Source organism: Temnothorax curvispinosus, unplaced genomic scaffold, assembly GCF_003070985.1.
Source record: "Temnothorax curvispinosus isolate PA1 unplaced genomic scaffold, ASM307098v1 QBEX01003210.1, whole genome shotgun sequence".
NCBI lineage: Eukaryota > Metazoa > Arthropoda > Insecta > Hymenoptera > Formicidae > Temnothorax > Temnothorax curvispinosus.
In genome coordinates, this window is record NW_020212990.1 from 232,597 (window position 1) to 250,437 (window position 17,841).

Consider the following 17,841-nt stretch of genomic DNA (forward strand, 5'->3'; position numbering starts at 1 on the left):
GAGAAAGCCCCGAATTCTCCACGTCGCTACTAAGATCTCTCGCACGTTTCTTTCTTTTTTTTTTCCCCGGACGGAACGCGCGGTGGTTCCGTCGCCGTGGTCTCCTATGTGGCTGCCGGCGCAAGCGTGGAAATCAGGCATTGCGTTTTCAGTGGTGTTAATCCGATGAATCTCTCTCACGCGGGTGATATCGGTGAGATTCGCCTCCGTTTTCTTGTGCATCCGATAACGAATCCGATGCGTTAGTGCATGCTGGTGCAAACTACAAAGGCTGTTGTACACAAACTTATCTAATTGCAAAAAAAAAATTTATTAAACGTTTTGATCAAGGAATTTTGACCAAGGAAACGTTTGACAGATATCCTGCCAAACTACGTGATGTAACTTGTGCTGAACACTTCTTGTATATTTTTGTGTCACTTTGTTATCACTTTGTGTATGACAGCCTTCAGTGAAGACACTAATGCGCACTGGTGCATCATATTCGTCATAAAAACATCATCGGTATAGTTTAACTTCCAAAGAAATCACAGATGTGCAATTCTTTTATGTAAAAAGGAAAGGGATATATATTTGGTCCCCTGGAGCATATTTAAATAATTTAAGTATTGTGTGCCGCAATAAAAATATTCTCAAATGTTCTTTGCGTTTTTCAAAAGTATAACGAGAGGAGTTAATTTTGACAAGTGCAAAAAATACCGGAAGCTTTTTATTTTGACGGATGATATATTTTGATTGTTGAATTTGCTCCTTAAATTTGAAATGTATTTATTTTTTTTCCTCTGTAAATATCAGTCGCGAAATGCTTTGTCGGGCATAAAGTTAAATGATTTTAATTTTAATGTTAAAACTAACCAATCGATTATTTTAATTGTTAATTTTTTTTAACGTCAGCCATCGTGTTATTGACCGCGGCACAATCATAAATTGTTTAATTAATTAAAAAAGAATTCTTGGAATTTTTAATGTTTTGAAAAAACCTATCGCTTACAATGAAAAATTGCGTGGGTGCTTCCATTATTTTTCTTTTACAGAAAAAAGAGAGAAGGAGAACAAATTTCATTGTACCAATGGTCAGTGAAATAAAGTCGATATCGTTGTGTGATTATTCTTATATATTAAACTTTTTTATAGAATGAAATGAGACATCTAAAAAGGGTGTACTTCTCTTTGAAATCCTGAGAATATGTAAATATTTGTTGAAGATGATATTGTAAAGTTTGAAGAGAATGAACTGTAGTAACACAATAAAAGAACATTCGTGTTATCGCAATACCGACATTATTGAAATTTTTTTAAATACTCAAGTGTATCGTTTTAATCACTTCTGAATTTTATGTAGGTACTTATAAAATGTAGGAGGGATCTTTAATTACCTCTTTAATTATTTCTTATATAAAACTTTTTCAAGATAACCAACGAATAAGATAGAAATGTATTATGATTGAGAAAAATTACTAAAACTTATTATTTTATAAGTTTAGCATTAATATTTGACAGATATTATAAATTTTATTAAACTTTTGAATATATGTACGTTTTACATTATATTCTATGCATATGTATATATATACCTATGTATAATATATTTTAATAGATAAAAAAGAAAAAAAAGAAATAATTTTGATGAAATCATTTACGTATTAAAATACTTTATTTTGTAAATTTTACTTTTAATTGCAATAACGTTTCAAACAGTAATTTAATCAAGATAAAAATTAATGACACCGAGAATGTTGCAAATCCACATTAAAAAACTATTGTTTAAATGTATAAAAATAAGAAATATTTTTGCAAATAAGAAATACCTTTTAACTTTATTTCAAGCTAAAGATCTTCATTTTATTCGAGATCTTCAATGTCTTCAACGTTTTGCAATTCCTTTTCCATTTTTCTTTACTTTTTTATATTCTATTAATAAAGGGTCTTTTTTTTAGAAGGATTTTTTTTTATACAATGTAGTACTCAAGCGATCTCGTACTAAAGTCTAAAAAGAACTTAAACACACATAAAAAACACCAAGGATGAAAATTACTGCCGTCCTTCGAAAATATTCTTTCATCCTTCGAGACTTATTCAAATGGGTTTGCATAAAATTGCGTAGTACGTACCTACGCGCAGAAAAATCAATTAGTCATATGTCAATTAGTCATATGAAAAATGCAGCGACATGGCACTCTTTCCTTATATGTATACATAAGGATTTCTCTATCCATATTACGCACGAGGTAAATTCCAGTTTGGAAGGAGAGATTTAAAATGGAGAATAGATTGTATCTCGACCTACGTCCATTTATATTTCATTTTTTTTTTATTTATATAAGCTACAAAAAATTATTAGCCTTAGGGTAGGCATAAGGTTTCGATCAAAATCCGATTAACTTATAAATAGCTTATTCTTACTTAAGCGACACTTACACTGTTCTGTTATTACGAATAGAATTTTTGCTTTTTTGTTTGTTGATGACATCGGAAAGAAAAATTAAATAATTATTATTATCGTCGTCTAATCTATTAGATTAGAGACCAATATAAAAAATTTCCTTTGGACAGTTTAGACAATTATTCTGCCAGTTGAATTAATCGCCGATCAATTTGTCGCGACATCTATACCGTTTTGTTATTGCGAATAGAATTATTTATTTTTTGTTATTTAGCACGTAGAAAGAAAAATTAAATCGGAGACGACAATATAATAGATACGGCCGCATACAAAAGTTGCTTTAGGCAATTCTGCCGGTTGAATTATAATCGTCGATCAACTTATCAAACATCAATCATACTATATTTTACAATATTAATGTAAGTATATTTATTTATTTTTTATCGTTTGGCATGTCGAAAAAAAAAAATAAAATTGAAAACGACAAATATACATATACATTTTCCTCTAAACAATTCTGTCTTTCGAAACAATTCGATTAAATTAACAGTCGCGGTTAAATCAAGCAATGTTTAATCGATTTTTTTTATTAAAGAAAAAAGAAATACAGCCAGTAGGAACAGGCATATTTTTGGCCTATTTTCGGCGTATTTCGGTCGAACGCTCCTTTAGAATCCAACTAGTGTCATCTGGCGAATATCCAGACACAATTATTCGTATTCCGATCGAAAATAGCATGCGTGCTGTCATCTAACGGCGGTCGCGATAAAACTAACGGCTTAAAAAAAAAAAACGCCTGCAATTATCTCGTCTCGGAGTGGCGCCGGGCGCGAGACGCGTGTTTATCGATTAAAGCTCACTATTGAAAGAGATAGAAAATGATAAGAGGCAGAATGTATCAATACTTACCGTGCTTTGCTCTTATCATTACGTAAACACCCCGTTCGAAGTGCACGATATTCGCATTCTCTTTAACGTACCGTTAGAAGAGAACTCTAAGGTCCTAACGGTGAAAAAAAGTATAGGTTTCCTCCTCAGTTACCTTCTCGTGTCCATCCAACATGCCGCAACGATCAAATATTTTGCACGGTGAGGGTGAAGTGATTGCCGAACTTGATTTCTCGATGGGACAATTGTTATTGATGCAACTGGCGACGCACGGTACTCGCGTGGCTCAGGTAAGTTCGATTGACTCTCGTTAGTTCTTTACAATTAATATACAGTCAGCATAACGCGATAGATTTAGATTAATATACGGTGTAGGGAATAATTAGAATCCCAGATTTGCTACGTAATTTTTACTGTACGTGTATAACTCTCTGCTACAGCAATGATACATTTTTTTCAACAGATAAACCCCCACACCGGCAAGGAGCAAACGTTCCAACATATTTTAGACACTAGCCGAAAATTGGCAATTTATCTACAAAGAGAAGGACTGAGGACAAACGATACTATAGCTGTGTGCAGTGAAAACAATCTGGAATTTTGTATTCCAGTGTGTGCCGCGTTTTACCTGGGCGCTATTGTCTGCCCATTAAATCCATTGTATTCCGAAAGAGAGTTGAAACATGCGCTCGCCATTTCGAAGCCAAAGTTTATTTTTATTTCGCCGGTAGCGCTTGATACCGTGAGAAAGGTATTCAAAGAGTTGCATTGGTCGCCGAGAGTGCTGATGCTTACCGAACATGGTAGCAGTAATGTATCATGGACGAGCATGTACAGAGTGATATCAAACGTTTCCGATGACGATGCAAATGCCCTCCAAGCGGCTCCTGTCGATATAGCTAATCATGTAACAGCAATTTTATGTTCAAGTGGAACTACGGGACTGGCGAAAGGCGTCATGTTGACGGACAAAAATATTACCACGGTCATACGCACGCATTTGAGCAGCAATACAATTCCCGAAAGCGCTATATCTTTGGCCCTGCTCCCATTCTTTCATGCGTATTCCTTCGTCTTGATGATACTCAGTATGTTACGTGGGAACTGCATTGTTGTGTTCTCACGGTTTGAGGAAGAGATGTTCCTACAATACGTGGAAAAATATCAGATTCAATATTTGCCCGTGGTACCGTCGCTTATGACATTCTTGGCTAAACATCCACTTGTGGATAAATATGATTTATCTTCTGTTAAAGCAGTATGGTAAGCTATTACAAGTCGGATACGAAATATTTGGTAGAAATGTTGGAAGAAAACTGCAGTTTACAAACTCAAAGGTGAAGAGAGTGGACGAAGAAGTCAATGCAAGTTGAGCGTAGATTTTTTAAATCGTAAATTTAAAAAAGTGAGATCCTAGAGAAGAGATTCTAAAGATTGATAAAAGAAAAGGAACATTAATGGTACTTAATACTTGTGAAATTATAATATAATCTATTCCTACGTTATTTTACAAGTAGTTGTATGAATTGTATAAAAGATTGAAGTAACAATTTTAAATATTTTTTTGCTTGAATCTTGCAAAATCATCTCTTTGATGATTAAAATCATGACATTTTTATAAATTTAACGAATTTACATAGACACAAAATTTAATAACATGAAACAAGTTGTCTTTCCTTAGCAGTTTTCTTTTAATATTCCATGCAATGGGCTGTGTTGCTAAAACTTGTAGATACCTAAAAAAAATTATATCTATCAGATATCAGGTTTATTTCGCAATTACTAAAGTAATTTACTTAATTAGGAGTGGAGCAGCTCCGTTGTCGAAGGAAATTCAGAAGGCTGTCGCTAAGCGATTAAATATTACTGAAGTTAAACAAGGCTACGGATTGACAGAAACTACCTTAGCCGTGCTGCGATCCCCAGATGACAATGCAAAACCAGGTAGCGTTGGCGTGTTAGTTCCAGGCACATCAGGTAGCAATCTCTTGATTACGAAAACGTAGTGTCCATCTTAAAGCGCAATTAATTAATATCCACTATTATACATTTTTGCATTTTTCTATCGATATAGCTAATAGAATGTGCAAATTTTAGCAATATGTAGCTCTGATATTCTTTCAGCGAAGGTAATACCAATTGGAGAATACGAGACGGATAAAGCTTTAGGGCCAAATTGCACAGGAGAATTATGCTTCAAAGGAGATTTGATAATGAAAGGCTATTATAACGATGAAAAATCCACTAGAGCGACAATTGATAAGGATGGTTGGTTGCATACGGGGGATGTAGGATACTATGACGAAGATGGTTACTTTTACATCGTTGACCGTATAAAGGAACTCATCAAATATAAAGGCTATCAGGTACCGCCAGCCGAACTCGAAGCGATTTTGTTAACTTATCCTAGTATACAAGACGCGGCAGTAATTGGCATACCAAATGACAAAACTGGGGAGTTACCAATGGCCTTCGTTGTAAAGGAGGCTAATTCCAACGTTTCCGAAAAAGATATAATCCAGTATGTTAATGGTAAGAATGTTCGGTATCATTGTGTATCGTCTATAATAGAACTAATGTAATAACATTATTAGAATTTGAAATTTTTTGTTTGTTTCTTAAAATTCTTGAGACTAAAGAAAAAATTAAAATGTCATAGCATTAAATCAGAAAACTTTAGTTTTTTAAGCTTTCCTTTTGTTATGCTAAATTGAAAGCCCTCTACTTTGTAATTTCTTCACATCGAATGTCTTCATACCTTTTTGTATGCAGTATTATAATATCTATTTTGTGTCTGTTATTTTTTATATATTCATATGAATATATATTTATATGTATACATATATTATTCTATATGTACTTATGTTTTTGTTCCAGACCGTGTATCAAATCCTAAGCGACTTAGAGGCGGTGTAAGATTTATAGATAGCATTCCAAAAACTCCATCTGGTAAAATATTACGTCGATTATTGCGAGATAGATTAAAATCAAAATTATAAACTGTCACTTTTTCGTGATTTGGGTCATTTATTACAATCATGTGTACGTAATTATTTTTGCGGGACTGGTACTTATTATTTCTACAATAATTAAGTGTATTGTACATATAAAATAGATAGTAATTCACTTATTTATTAGATATATTTTTAGATTTTCTATCGAACATTTTATTGTGTCTATCAAAGAACAAGAATAAGTATTTTTATTGTATATAATTTTATTACTATGAAACATATGCTATGTGCAACAAATAATATCTTTAAATATAATACTAATGATCATACAAATTCTAGCTTATGTATTTGAAAAACTAATTGAGTGAGTTTTTTTTTCTTATATATACATTGGAACCCCATTCAAAATGGATTTACAAAAATATTAAGCCTCTAGTAAGTTAAATATGTTCTGTAAGTATTTAAAAGTAGCAAAAAATGTTACTTTTTTCCAAATATCTTTGTCAAAAATTGGAAATTTTAATTCGATGAGCCCTTGTTGTGTAATTCTACTACACAAGTAAATTATTTATATTTTAATAACTATTCGATAGAACGAATAACTTTTATGGAAAAATAAATGATTTTGGTGAGAAAACATTAGAGAGGTATATATTGAGTATAATGCGTTGTTTAAAAAAAAGGAAATACTTGTATATTAATTTTAATAAACATTTAACCAGGCATTTAAACAGTAGAAAATTATTCGATGGTGTACAATAAATTTTCCAAGTACATGCATGATAATAATTAACTCTCAACAGGTACTATAAATTTTCTTTAAAAGTACCTATTTATAATACGCACGATCCTGTATTACATTGAAATTCAAATTAAAAGATTTATTGATTATAAGTTATGAATCATATATTATAATCACATTACGAACTATACAATCAATAAGTCTCATTCCATTTTTCAGATTTTTTTCTGTTACACAATTATGGTGATATTTTTAGTGATGTTGTTTAAGAAAATTCATAGTATCTGTTAAGAGTTAAAATTGTGATAAAGCATACACATTGATTACTCGCGTAATCTTAATCGAGGCACTGCATCACTAGAAGACACTATTTTATAAATTACAGAATTATATGCATTATTACATGCATTATCTTTAAGGAAGGCAAAAAGGGAAGGTTCAGAAACTTCTGGTTACATTTAATTTATATATGTACTTTTAGAATTTCTGTTGTCATCAACTAATCAATTGACTGGTTTAGCAAATGGAAACAAAACCATTGCAAGATTGCACAAGTTGTACCTTCGCACTGTTTGCTTTTTACACATCGAAAAAATTAATATTTTCTATAAAGAGACGAAAACAGACATTTTATAAATCATATTTAATCTACGAGACAATTGGTTTATGCATTATGTCCTGAAATCACTGGATATTCTTTTAAACACAGTTTCTTTAGTCAATTTGAAGACAATCTCTCTTTAATATTGAAAAATTTATTTCAATATATATAATAATCTATATATTCTTAATCTCTAACATTCATTCATATTTGTAACTAAGATTCATGTAAAAAAATATATTTTGAAGTAAAGTCAAGAAAACGTAAATGAAGGACGGAATATTTTTTCATCTATCTTTTCTCTCGAAGTTTGGTTAACAAAAATATCTATTTATGCTCATTAAAAAAAAAAAATAATATGTATCAAGTTTAATTGAAAATCGATTTCGTGTAGACTTGAACAGATCTGTGGTAGGAATATCCAATCATTGTGAGACATTTTGTACATTGAATAATCAAAGAGATGATCAACAACACTATGCAACTCAACGACAGTATTAAACGTAATGGTTTGCTCATCCATGTGATTTTATATTACAAAATATACTCTATTAGAAATAAATTTGGTTGGAAACAAATTATTAAATTATAAAAAAAGACTACGTAGAATCACTGCTTTTTAAAGCTCTTCAGTATTGGATAGATGTTGTCAAAGGCTTCATAAATTTCCTTGCGTACCTTGGCACCTGACGACATATATAAATATGTAATAAGTATTCGAGCACAAACGTGTAATCAAATGTTCAATCTTTTATGCAGATCTGGATTTTTAAGTTTGCAAATTGTAAAAAATCAGGACTCTGTACTATATTCCGGAAATGTTTTGCACACGTACTACTATAAAATGTATAACAGAGCACACTCACCTGTCAATACTACTTTCCCTGAGACGAATATGAGCAGTACAATTCGAGGTTTGACCATCCTATATATTAGACCTGGAAATAGTTCTGGTTCGTACGATGAAAATTGTCCGTGAGAAAGCACTAAACCCTCTAATCTAATTGGAAACTTAACATCACAGCTGCCGACCATATTTTGGATTTTAAAATCTAGGAACTTGGCCTAAATTAAATTAAATCAAATCGTAATATCAATAAATGAAGAACAACAGATTTATATCATTATTAAATATCTTATCGATAAACAGTACTACATTTAAAAGAAAACTGCATTGCGAAAAATAAATTATTTTGTATTTTAATGAGAGGCGGATTGAGACGATACTTACAGGAAAACCTAACTTCTGGATAATCCTTGCGTACTTTCTCGCAGCAAGACGTGAATCTCCTTCACTCTTGGCACCGGTACACACCATTTTGCCGCTACTGAATATCAGCGCGGTGGTTCTTGGTTCTCTTATTCGCATGATAACAGCCGCAAACCTTTTTGGATTATACTCAGCGTTTCTAGCATGAAGCGCTATTTTCTTCAGGTCAAGCTTGCAATTTAAATTAACGGTAGACACGATATTCCTAAAATAAAGCAAAAATTATGAATGGGAGGCGCACGTGATATTATATCGAATTTCTTTACAAACTTACTGCAACTGTGGCAATATTCCAGGGTCGGCGGAAGCTGGGGTCATTGGTGTCATTGGCCCTGGGGTCGCAGGACCTATCGATGGCGGTGCTATTTGATTATTTTGTGGTACTATCGGAGACATCATATTTTGCTGAAGAATACAAGAAAAAAGTAATATTAAAACAATGAAATAAATACAATATAATATATTTAGAACGCTATATCTCTTAATTGTATCTTTTTCAGTTATATGTTCCCAAGCTCTCTTTAATGCTCAACTTTTTTAATTGTGTAAACGACATTCAGAATTTATACTAATAATATCTTGAGTCTCAAGTTCTAGCATAAGTAAATTCAATTTTGAATTACCGGCGTTTGTGGCTGCATAAGACTCTGTGGCGTCGCAAACGCTGGAGTTGGAGCATACGTGTGCATGTTCTTTTGCGGCGTCGTTATCATCAGCATACCGCTTTGCATATTGGGACTCATCGAATGCAGTTGCTGCAGCTGGAACTGCTGCGACTGTTGCTGCTGCTGCAGAGCATTCGGCAGGATCTGTTGATCCTCCTCTGGTTGATGCAGAGGTGTACCAATGCTTGGTATGCTGAAGCCAGGACTCGGAAGCATCTGATCCATTTTTAATCCTTAGGAAATATACGCACGACTGACACCGTTTACGGACGAATCTTATATTGGAAGTACAAAAGAGACGGGATCCTTGAGGTTATGCTCGCATCTTCGTGAAACAATCGCTAATCTATTTTAATCAGCGATGAGTTTCAACCTGAAATCATAATCAATTATTAATTAACAAGAGATTTCTACCTTTCGTACGAGACACAAAATACAATTGTCATAGAAAAAAAAACCTATTTAAGCGAAAAGTTGGACGGATACTCTGATCCTGATATCTGTGGTAACTTCATCCTCGATTTAAAAAAATCTGGCACTGATTGTCCGGTGAGACGTTCGTTTCATTATACTCTGAAAATATTTACCTTGCCACGATATCGCCTGGAAGTTTCAACGCGCGAAACTTGGCAAACTCTCGCCCTTCTCCTCGTCGACCCGTGACTTCGCCAAGTTTAAGGCTAGATACAGGGAAATCGATCAAATCGCGAAGAAACGATTCGTTTTCGAGGGAAACTTTGTCTCATAAATCCAACTCAAACTACACGTTAATTAATCTTCATACTCCCGTGCATGCGTGTGCAGTCTTGCAGCGTGTTGTTTACAACCAAGGTTTACAACAGACACTTCCCTAAAGCACGAAACTCGTGCACTACAGATGGCTCTGTCATCGGCACCGTTTGAAACAATTGAAACGGAGATTGACAAGAGACACGATTTGTTTCTTCGACTTCTTCGATCGTTTCTTCTTCTATCGGGAAAAACGGAAATACGTAAATATTAAAAATTATATTTTGCTAATTATAGTTTATAGGAATAATTAATATTATAAGAAAATATCTATCTCTAATAAATGGGACACAATTCCATGAAGTATATTTTGCGGAAAAACAAAGATATAACTCAAAATTATTGCAAAACTTAGGTTAGAATTATCTCTGTTTGTTCAGTAAAGTGGAACGAAATAAAGGAAATAAAAGGATAATATAAATTGAGCAAAAGAAATATTATTTTAGTGTAATTTTGTTGTTTTAATTTTTTGTGAAAATATAAAATTGTACTAAATATTTATATGAAAACATGATAAGATTATATTACACTTTGCATTGTAACATAAATATTTTATTCAGATTAATAAATCTTTTAATAAATATTTTTATTTATTCCAGAGGAAGTTAACATGAAAAAACTGGAAATGCTATTATGTTTAATAATTTTAAAAGTTAAACAATGGCAAAGAACTCCGCAGTTAGGCTGGCATAAGGAATTGCGTCGTCGACAATTACTTAAAGCTTTTTTACTTTACTTATTATTAGAATTTAAGGAGAAAGAAAGGAAAGAGAAAAAACAAAGGAAACGAAGATTTCTGGCTCGGCGAAAAATGGTTATTGAAGAGAGAAGACGATGAACAAGGAGCAAGTAATAAATTTAATCAAAGAAATGTCAAATATTGATCCCGAAAAATAAATCGGGCCGTGTAAACGCAGTCATTTTTAACCGCTGCCGCCAATGCGCAAGTTTATTGGTTATATTCGTTTATGTTCCAGCCTCTCCTAGCGCAGAAGTTTCTCGCGTGGCAAGTCGATTGTTTTCCGAGAGAGGTCTCGATCAAATCCGATGGGTTTTGGAACGCTCAAAATGGCGCCAAAACATCACGAGGCGATATCTCGGCATGACAGATTCGGCAGCTTTGTAGAAAACCTCTGAAATATATTTCTTATTCGCAAAAATAGTTTGTTATTCGTAAAAGATTTATTATACTCCCTGCAATATCGAGCGATTAATTTACTTTTGAGATCTTTCTGCGTACCAAAAGGATAAGTACGTACATCTTCATCGTAGCTACAGGTGACGATATCTCAAATGCTCGTCAGATATTTTTTTTTTTTTTTTCAATTAAATTAACTGTCCTATATTTTGTAGGGCTTTGAGGAAAATAAGACGTTTTATATGTACCTAAGAAAAAATTGTCGAAATGAACATCGATAAGCTCATTAAGAAGAAGCAGCATGCCAAACGCGACAACAATCTTCGCCAGTTGGCCGAGATCACGAATACCCTGGGGGACATGTACTTCGAGAACGAACGGCCGGAGGAAGCTCTGCTGGAGTACACGGAGCAGCTGAGGGTCTGCGAGGAACTGCGAGACAAGCTGAGATGTGCGATTGCCCACAGAATGATCGGAGAGGTTTACGCGAGTTTGGGAGATTACGAACAGGCTTTGATACACCAGAATCTACACTTGGAAGGCGCCAAGGACATGGGAAACTTGATAGAGGAGCAGCGGGCATTCGCCACCTTGGGCAGAACTTACTTCTGTCAGGCGGAAACTTTAATCGGCAAGACGCAGAAGCATAACGAGGCTTTGGCAAACGCGAAGATGGCTTATGTACGGAGTATGGAGCTGTGCGACAAATTAACAGCCACCGAAATCAAGCTGGAAGAGAGAACGTTGATGCGAGCGAGGCTGCTGCTCAATTTAGGATTAACGCTGGAAGCGCAGAAAGAGACGCAGGAGGCGATCAGCCTGATCGAGCAAGCGACCGCGTTGTGCGTGTCCAACAACTTCCAGGAAGATCTGCATCGAACGTGTATTTCTCTGGCGGCTATATACGAGCGACAGAGCAATTTGGAGCTGGCGTTAAGTTACATCGACACCGCAGCCACCGTAAACGACGCACGTCTGAGAGCCGAAGCGAAAATAATAAAGGCCGAATTGTTCATGCGAACTGGACAGTGGATTGAAACGCGTAAAGTTTTAGTTTCGCTATATACGAGCAGCGGATTGCCGAAAGACATTAATCATCAGGTAGAAAGATATTTAAGGATTATTGTAACTATATGCCGTGCGGAAAACGGTCTTCTTGTCGAGACGGATGTCCAGGCTAAGCAGAAATTGTACGAGACTTTAGGTGATGCGGCGGTTGCCGCGCAATGCTTCGGCAAAGGTGTGGAATATTATCGACACATGTTGACCTGCGCGGAGGAAACGGGCGAACAAATAGGTATCTCTTTGATGAGCTTGGCTCAAACGCTCAAAGATGCGGGACGATACGAAGAAGCGTTGCCCTTCGCGCGGAGGGAACTGGAGCTCTGCACCAGTCCTCGAGAGAAATGCAGGTCGGCGCTGTTTCTAGCAGATTTATTAACAACGACGAATGCCGCTGACACAGATGTTCGCGAATGTTACACTACGGCATTGAGCTCGGCGAACGAAAGCGATGATGTTAAACTACAAAAGTCTGCTATAAGAGAACTCGTCAGTTATCTGGAAAGCCTAGGCCAATTCGACGAGGCAGAGGCTACAAAACGGAAAGCGGGATTAACATTGGACGTACTGAGCGATACGGAGAGCGAGATATCGTCCGAGGAAAACGATAGAATTGGCGCGGATATTTGTCTAGAGGATCTGTCTGATCTGGAACTCGAGGAGAGCGCCAAGAGGACGGTCGGCACCAGGAGAAGATCGAAGAGAGGAACGTCGTCCGCGATCAAGAGGAACGAGAAGGGTGAAACGCGGCTGCACGTGGCGTGCATCAACGGCGACATCGATGTCGTCGAGAGGCTCTTGTCGTCCGGTCATCCCACGAACATCCGAGATCACTGCGGTTGGACACCGCTTCACGAGGCGGCTAATCACGGTTACGTGGACATCGCGGAGCTGCTTCTGAAGCACGGCGCGAGCGTCAACGATCCAGGCGGTACGTCCTGCAAAGGCATAACGCCGCTTCACGACGCCGCGTATTGCGGACACTTCTCGATGATGCAGCTCTTGATGCAACACGGAGCGACCGTAACGCTTAAGACCCACGACGGCGATACGGTGCTGGATTGCCTGGAAGATTGGAGGGATCGCGTGAAAGATTTAAGTCCCGAGGATTTAGTCGAGTACGAAACGATGTATAAAAAGCTTTCGGCTGTTATTCCGGTAAAGAAGAAAAGGAAGAGATCCGACGACGTTCGTATACTGGACAGAAGGTCCGCGTCGTCCGAGACACTCGAGGTTCGAGAAATATCCGCCGGTGAAGTTTATAAGAGAACAATAGCGAGCTTGCGATGCTTCAATAAAATTAACACTGGTAGTGCGTTTAAAGGTAGCAACGATGCGGTCGCGCCTTTAGTGAACGAGGAACAAGTTCTTGTCGACGATTGGCTTGAAGACGATATCGGAGGTACGACGAGAAGAAAGTCTACGCCAAAGTCTACGCCAAACAATTACACCACCACGATCAAACGGAAGTCTTCTGACGGAAATATGGAGAACGCTGCTAAAAGAATGAAACTGAACGGTTCGTGTCAAAGTAAGGACGATTTCAGTACGAGCGAAGACAGCGACGATGATTCTGTCGTTGAAATTTGTCAATCATTCGAAAAATCTAAAAGAAGCAGGAGAAAACGACAGACGTCCTTGATCTCAAGTGGATTCACCGTGTCACGCACGCCATCCCCAGTGGCTCATCCGCAATCACCTCCGCGTACCACAACAAGCTCGAAACAGCATGACAAAGAACACGTACATTTACGTATGTCTGTCAAAGAAAGAGTGTTCGATCTAAAAGTAGTGGTTTGCGAGGACGAGACGGAGTTTCTGACATGCATCAAAAGTACTACCGAACGCATGTTCTACGACGAGACCGGTTGTACAGTTAAACTGCTGTTGCAGCCCACAAATGGGACTGTCGTAACGAAGGAGAGCATTCTGAAAATCGCGAGAGAGAACGGCAAATTGGAATGCGAGATAGCCGAGCTGCAGGTCCCACCCATCGTCGAGCGATACAAGACCATCTGTTCCACTCATAATTCGGCCCCTTGCGAGGTCATGTTGAAGTGCTTGAAATCCTGCGAAAATACATCGGTATTTCGTGTGAAACCTGACGATATCGATAAACAATTACTTGTACCGTTGTTAAAAACCTTAGAGTACGAAAAGAATATCAAGCTGTTACAACTGTCTGGCACTGTGCTACTGACAGCGGGAACACACTTACATCGATGTCTCTCGAATCTGTCGTCTCTGCAGGAGCTCTATTTAAAAGGCTGTGACATTGACTTCGCCTGTTTACGCCAAGTAAGCTCGTTGCCTTCACAGTTAAGAGTTCTAGATCTGAGTTATAATCCGTTGAGGTCCGAGAGCCATGGCATCCTCCGAAAGCTAATTGCACCCTTGAGATACCTGCAAACCCTTAACTTACGTTACTGTATGCTGGAGGATTTTTATCTTCCGCTCGACAATCCCAATCTGACGAGCTGCGATATCTCGTGGAATGAATTAAATCGCGACGCAGCGACTTCTTTCCTGAGCAGGCAACTGTTTGATTTGAATTTATCTAATATTCTGTCTTCCAATCGCTTTATCCTAAGTTTAGACAACGTAGCTCTGTCACAGAGCTTAGAATCGCTAGATCTTTCGTTCTGCGATGTAACGGACTCTGACGTAAAGATCATCCTAAGACAATTACCTAGACTGTTAAAATTAATACTTAGTGGGAACATAAATGTATCTGTATTGTCAATAAACGCGTTGTTGAGTCGTCAGCCCACGTTAAATTACATCGATGTTAGTGGCTGTAAAACTATCGCGAGTAATCCAGAGGCTGGATTGGTCATACAAAATCCTGAAGTTTGTACGTTACTGGCTAGCATAGAGCCTAATTTTTGTGATTCGTGGATTAAATTGTGGCGACGTGCAGGTATTGTAACGAAATTGCCTCACAACTTGGCGATTTTTAAACCAATATAATTTTCTATGGAAAATAATATTTTGTATATATGTATAATAGTTATATGCGAGAAATAATTTATTAAAAAATATATATATATCCTACAAACGTGTAGATTTGCTTTTAAACCAAAATAATTTATATCACAATACGATATTCATAAGAGCAATACTATTACAATTTGTAAGTTATTAAATAAGTTTCTTTACGATTTTTTTAAAGCTCTGTAAAAAATTGATAGGTTCAATCAATTGAGAGAAGCAATTGACAGTTTTACTTTGTGATAATAAACGCTGTACAATTTCCCAAGATAGATTTTATAGCCGAGTTTATACAATTTGTTATTTTAGTTCAAAGTTATAACATTTATTTCCAATTTTGCATTGTATCTCATTGACATGCACGTAAGCGTCTTCCATATTTTCTACTAGAAAATCATTTAAACTGCTAGTGAGAGACGGCAGAATTTCTTTTAAATAAGCTCGCTTGTCTCCAAGGCACCAGAAGAAACTAATGTGATATGAAGTATCCTGTATATAAGAAATATATATATTATACTTATGTGTCCTGATCTTTTATTGTGATCATATTAAGTCATGATTCATATATTTCATATTTCTGAAGTGATCATGCAACGACTGAAGAATCTTTTACAAATGCAAATTATAAAATCTGTTACCTATTTCATAACATATGTGATGCATTTCATAACGAAAGTACCTTATAAAACGACGGCAACTGATATCCAGCTAATAAATTGTCAAGAGCTTCAGTTAGGCACTTCAACATTCCATTTTCATCCTGACAATAAATTCCGAGGAATGTGCGAGTTTTCTCTTCATTGCAGTATACTCTTACGTCCGTGAGTTGAATGGCAAATTTATTAGATCTACGACACAACAGCTTCATGCCTTCGACGAACGATTCAATCCAATGGAACTTTAAAATCAATGTACGGCTGAGACTAATATGTGGACTAGATATGACATTGCCTTGGACAGGCAGTTTATCTAACACAGAGTTCATCCAAGTGTCGAGACAATCACTGGGTGTATCTGAAATCAATTTGATCTTTTTATTAATCCTGATATTGATTATTTAATATTAAGCAAAGACTTCTTGATCTCTGCTACTTAATACAGAATGCAAATTAATAACGATATCTTGTGTGTGAAATCGAAATGCTTACAGTTTATGTAAATCAGAGTTGCCCAATTACCACGCTCATGTTTAAAGCTTCGTGTCCGTCCGTCGTGATCCAGTGGATCATCGACCACTTCTTCATTATACGTAACTCCTTTCCATGATAAAATACTTTCAGGTAAGACTAGCCTGCAAATTTATCCAAAACATTTAACCAAAAATATATATGTATGCAATATTATTTTTCGTTCTTGCATATGTATCAATATTTAAAGAAAGCGTAACTTTTACATATTCTACATAATCAATTTTAAATTGTCTGTTAATAATTATATCAACAAAGCATATTAGGCCTGTTCTTTTAGCTAAATTTCTTTGTTGAAAAGAAAAAGAGGAAAGATGAATTGTGCAAGAAGATCAGCTAAAAGAAAGGTCTGTTATCATTAAATACATGTAAACAAAGTGCTTTAACCTCACCAAACTCAAATTTAAGAATTGTAGAACTTTCATGATTATTCCAAGCATTGTTTTTTGTCGTGAAAAAAAAGAGCTTTCAGAAAAAAGTAACGGTTATTAAATATTGTAATCCAGAATAAGTAATGTAATTCATGTACTTGTTTACAATTTTATGATCATCTTTTCCCTTCTCATCATGCTGGTCTTCGTCTGAGTCGGAAGAGTATGTCTGTATTAAATGCAAACCGGCCATACTTGTTAATAACTTTTATATTCAACATTAAATATCTATTTTCACTTCTGTTACAAAATAGAACAGAAATACAACGAAGAAACGGTTTAACGGTTATGCCGAAAGGTTATGTGTACAGTTTACATCAAAGTTTGACAACAAAGGATTGTGCGTTTGTAGATGCGCTACTTCTGCATCAAAAGTCTGGTCATCCTTAGCTTTGTACTGATTGGCTAGCGTCATTAAGACCAAATATGGCGAAACTACCTGACGTGTTCAAAAAATATAAAATATATTAAGAAGAAATGATTAATTAAAAATGAGATAAGTTTATTATAGATAGAGATATATATATTTTAAAGTAATTGGAATATTTTGAATTTATCAAAACGTAATTAAAGTATCAATAATTAGCAAAATAAGTATTCAAAACAAAATATATAGTGGGTATCGTGATATCTTATTATTTAGATTAGAGATAATATATTGTAATGTTTTAAAGTTGTTCAAGAGAAATTTTAAAATTGTTAACCCTTCGCTTGTAACGTCGGGTCACTCGTGCCTTGGC

At 35.7% G+C, this 17,841-nt stretch overlaps 4 protein-coding genes across 6 annotated transcripts; 2 read left to right on the top strand and 2 right to left on the bottom strand.

Annotated features, from left to right (window-relative positions):
- The first annotated feature begins 3,190 nt into the window (after window positions 1-3,190).
- LOC112452306 (4-coumarate--CoA ligase 1) lies at window positions 3,191-6,312 on the top strand. The gene is made up of 5 exons (XM_025012432.1): window positions 3,191-3,561; window positions 3,735-4,534; window positions 5,076-5,248; window positions 5,396-5,803; window positions 6,149-6,312. Exons 1-5 carry the CDS (start codon window positions 3,445-3,447, stop codon window positions 6,268-6,270), a joined length of 1,620 nt encoding a protein of 539 aa, XP_024868200.1. The 5' UTR covers window positions 3,191-3,444; the 3' UTR covers window positions 6,271-6,312.
- An 865-nt stretch (window positions 6,313-7,177) lies between these two features.
- Window positions 7,178-10,355, bottom strand: LOC112452307 (TATA-box-binding protein). The gene is made up of 6 exons (XM_025012433.1): window positions 10,091-10,355; window positions 9,462-9,876; window positions 9,113-9,243; window positions 8,800-9,043; window positions 8,435-8,633; window positions 7,178-8,254 (listed from the first exon to the last, which is right to left on the bottom strand). Exons 2-6 carry the CDS (start codon window positions 9,726-9,728, stop codon window positions 8,178-8,180), a joined length of 918 nt encoding a protein of 305 aa, XP_024868201.1. The 5' UTR covers window positions 9,729-9,876; window positions 10,091-10,355; the 3' UTR covers window positions 7,178-8,177.
- A 76-nt stretch (window positions 10,356-10,431) lies between these two features.
- On the top strand, window positions 10,432-15,604 carry LOC112452312 (tonsoku-like protein). 2 transcript variants are annotated; one of them, XM_025012438.1, is made up of 4 exons: window positions 10,432-10,495; window positions 10,892-11,141; window positions 11,270-11,570; window positions 11,646-15,604. In XM_025012438.1, exon 4 carries the CDS (start codon window positions 11,698-11,700, stop codon window positions 15,460-15,462), a length of 3,765 nt encoding a protein of 1,254 aa, XP_024868206.1. In that variant the 5' UTR covers window positions 10,432-10,495; window positions 10,892-11,141; window positions 11,270-11,570; window positions 11,646-11,697; the 3' UTR covers window positions 15,463-15,604. The 2 variants fall into 2 exon arrangements, with proteins under 2 accessions (XP_024868206.1, XP_024868207.1); XM_025012439.1 differs by having other exon boundaries at window positions 11,270-11,543.
- Window positions 15,605-15,693: 89 nt separating this feature from the next.
- LOC112452313 (U6 snRNA phosphodiesterase) lies at window positions 15,694-17,418 on the bottom strand. Of its 2 annotated transcripts, none has more exons than XM_025012441.1 (4): window positions 17,208-17,418; window positions 16,632-16,774; window positions 16,163-16,497; window positions 15,694-15,972 (listed from the first exon to the last, which is right to left on the bottom strand). In XM_025012441.1, the coding sequence occupies exons 1-4, from the start codon at window positions 17,237-17,239 to the stop codon at window positions 15,784-15,786; spliced, it is 699 nt and encodes a 232-aa protein (XP_024868209.1). In that variant the 5' UTR covers window positions 17,240-17,418; the 3' UTR covers window positions 15,694-15,783. The 2 variants fall into 2 exon arrangements, with proteins under 2 accessions (XP_024868209.1, XP_024868208.1); XM_025012440.1 differs by having other exon boundaries at window positions 17,200-17,418.
- Between the last annotated feature and the right edge of the window lie 423 nt (window positions 17,419-17,841).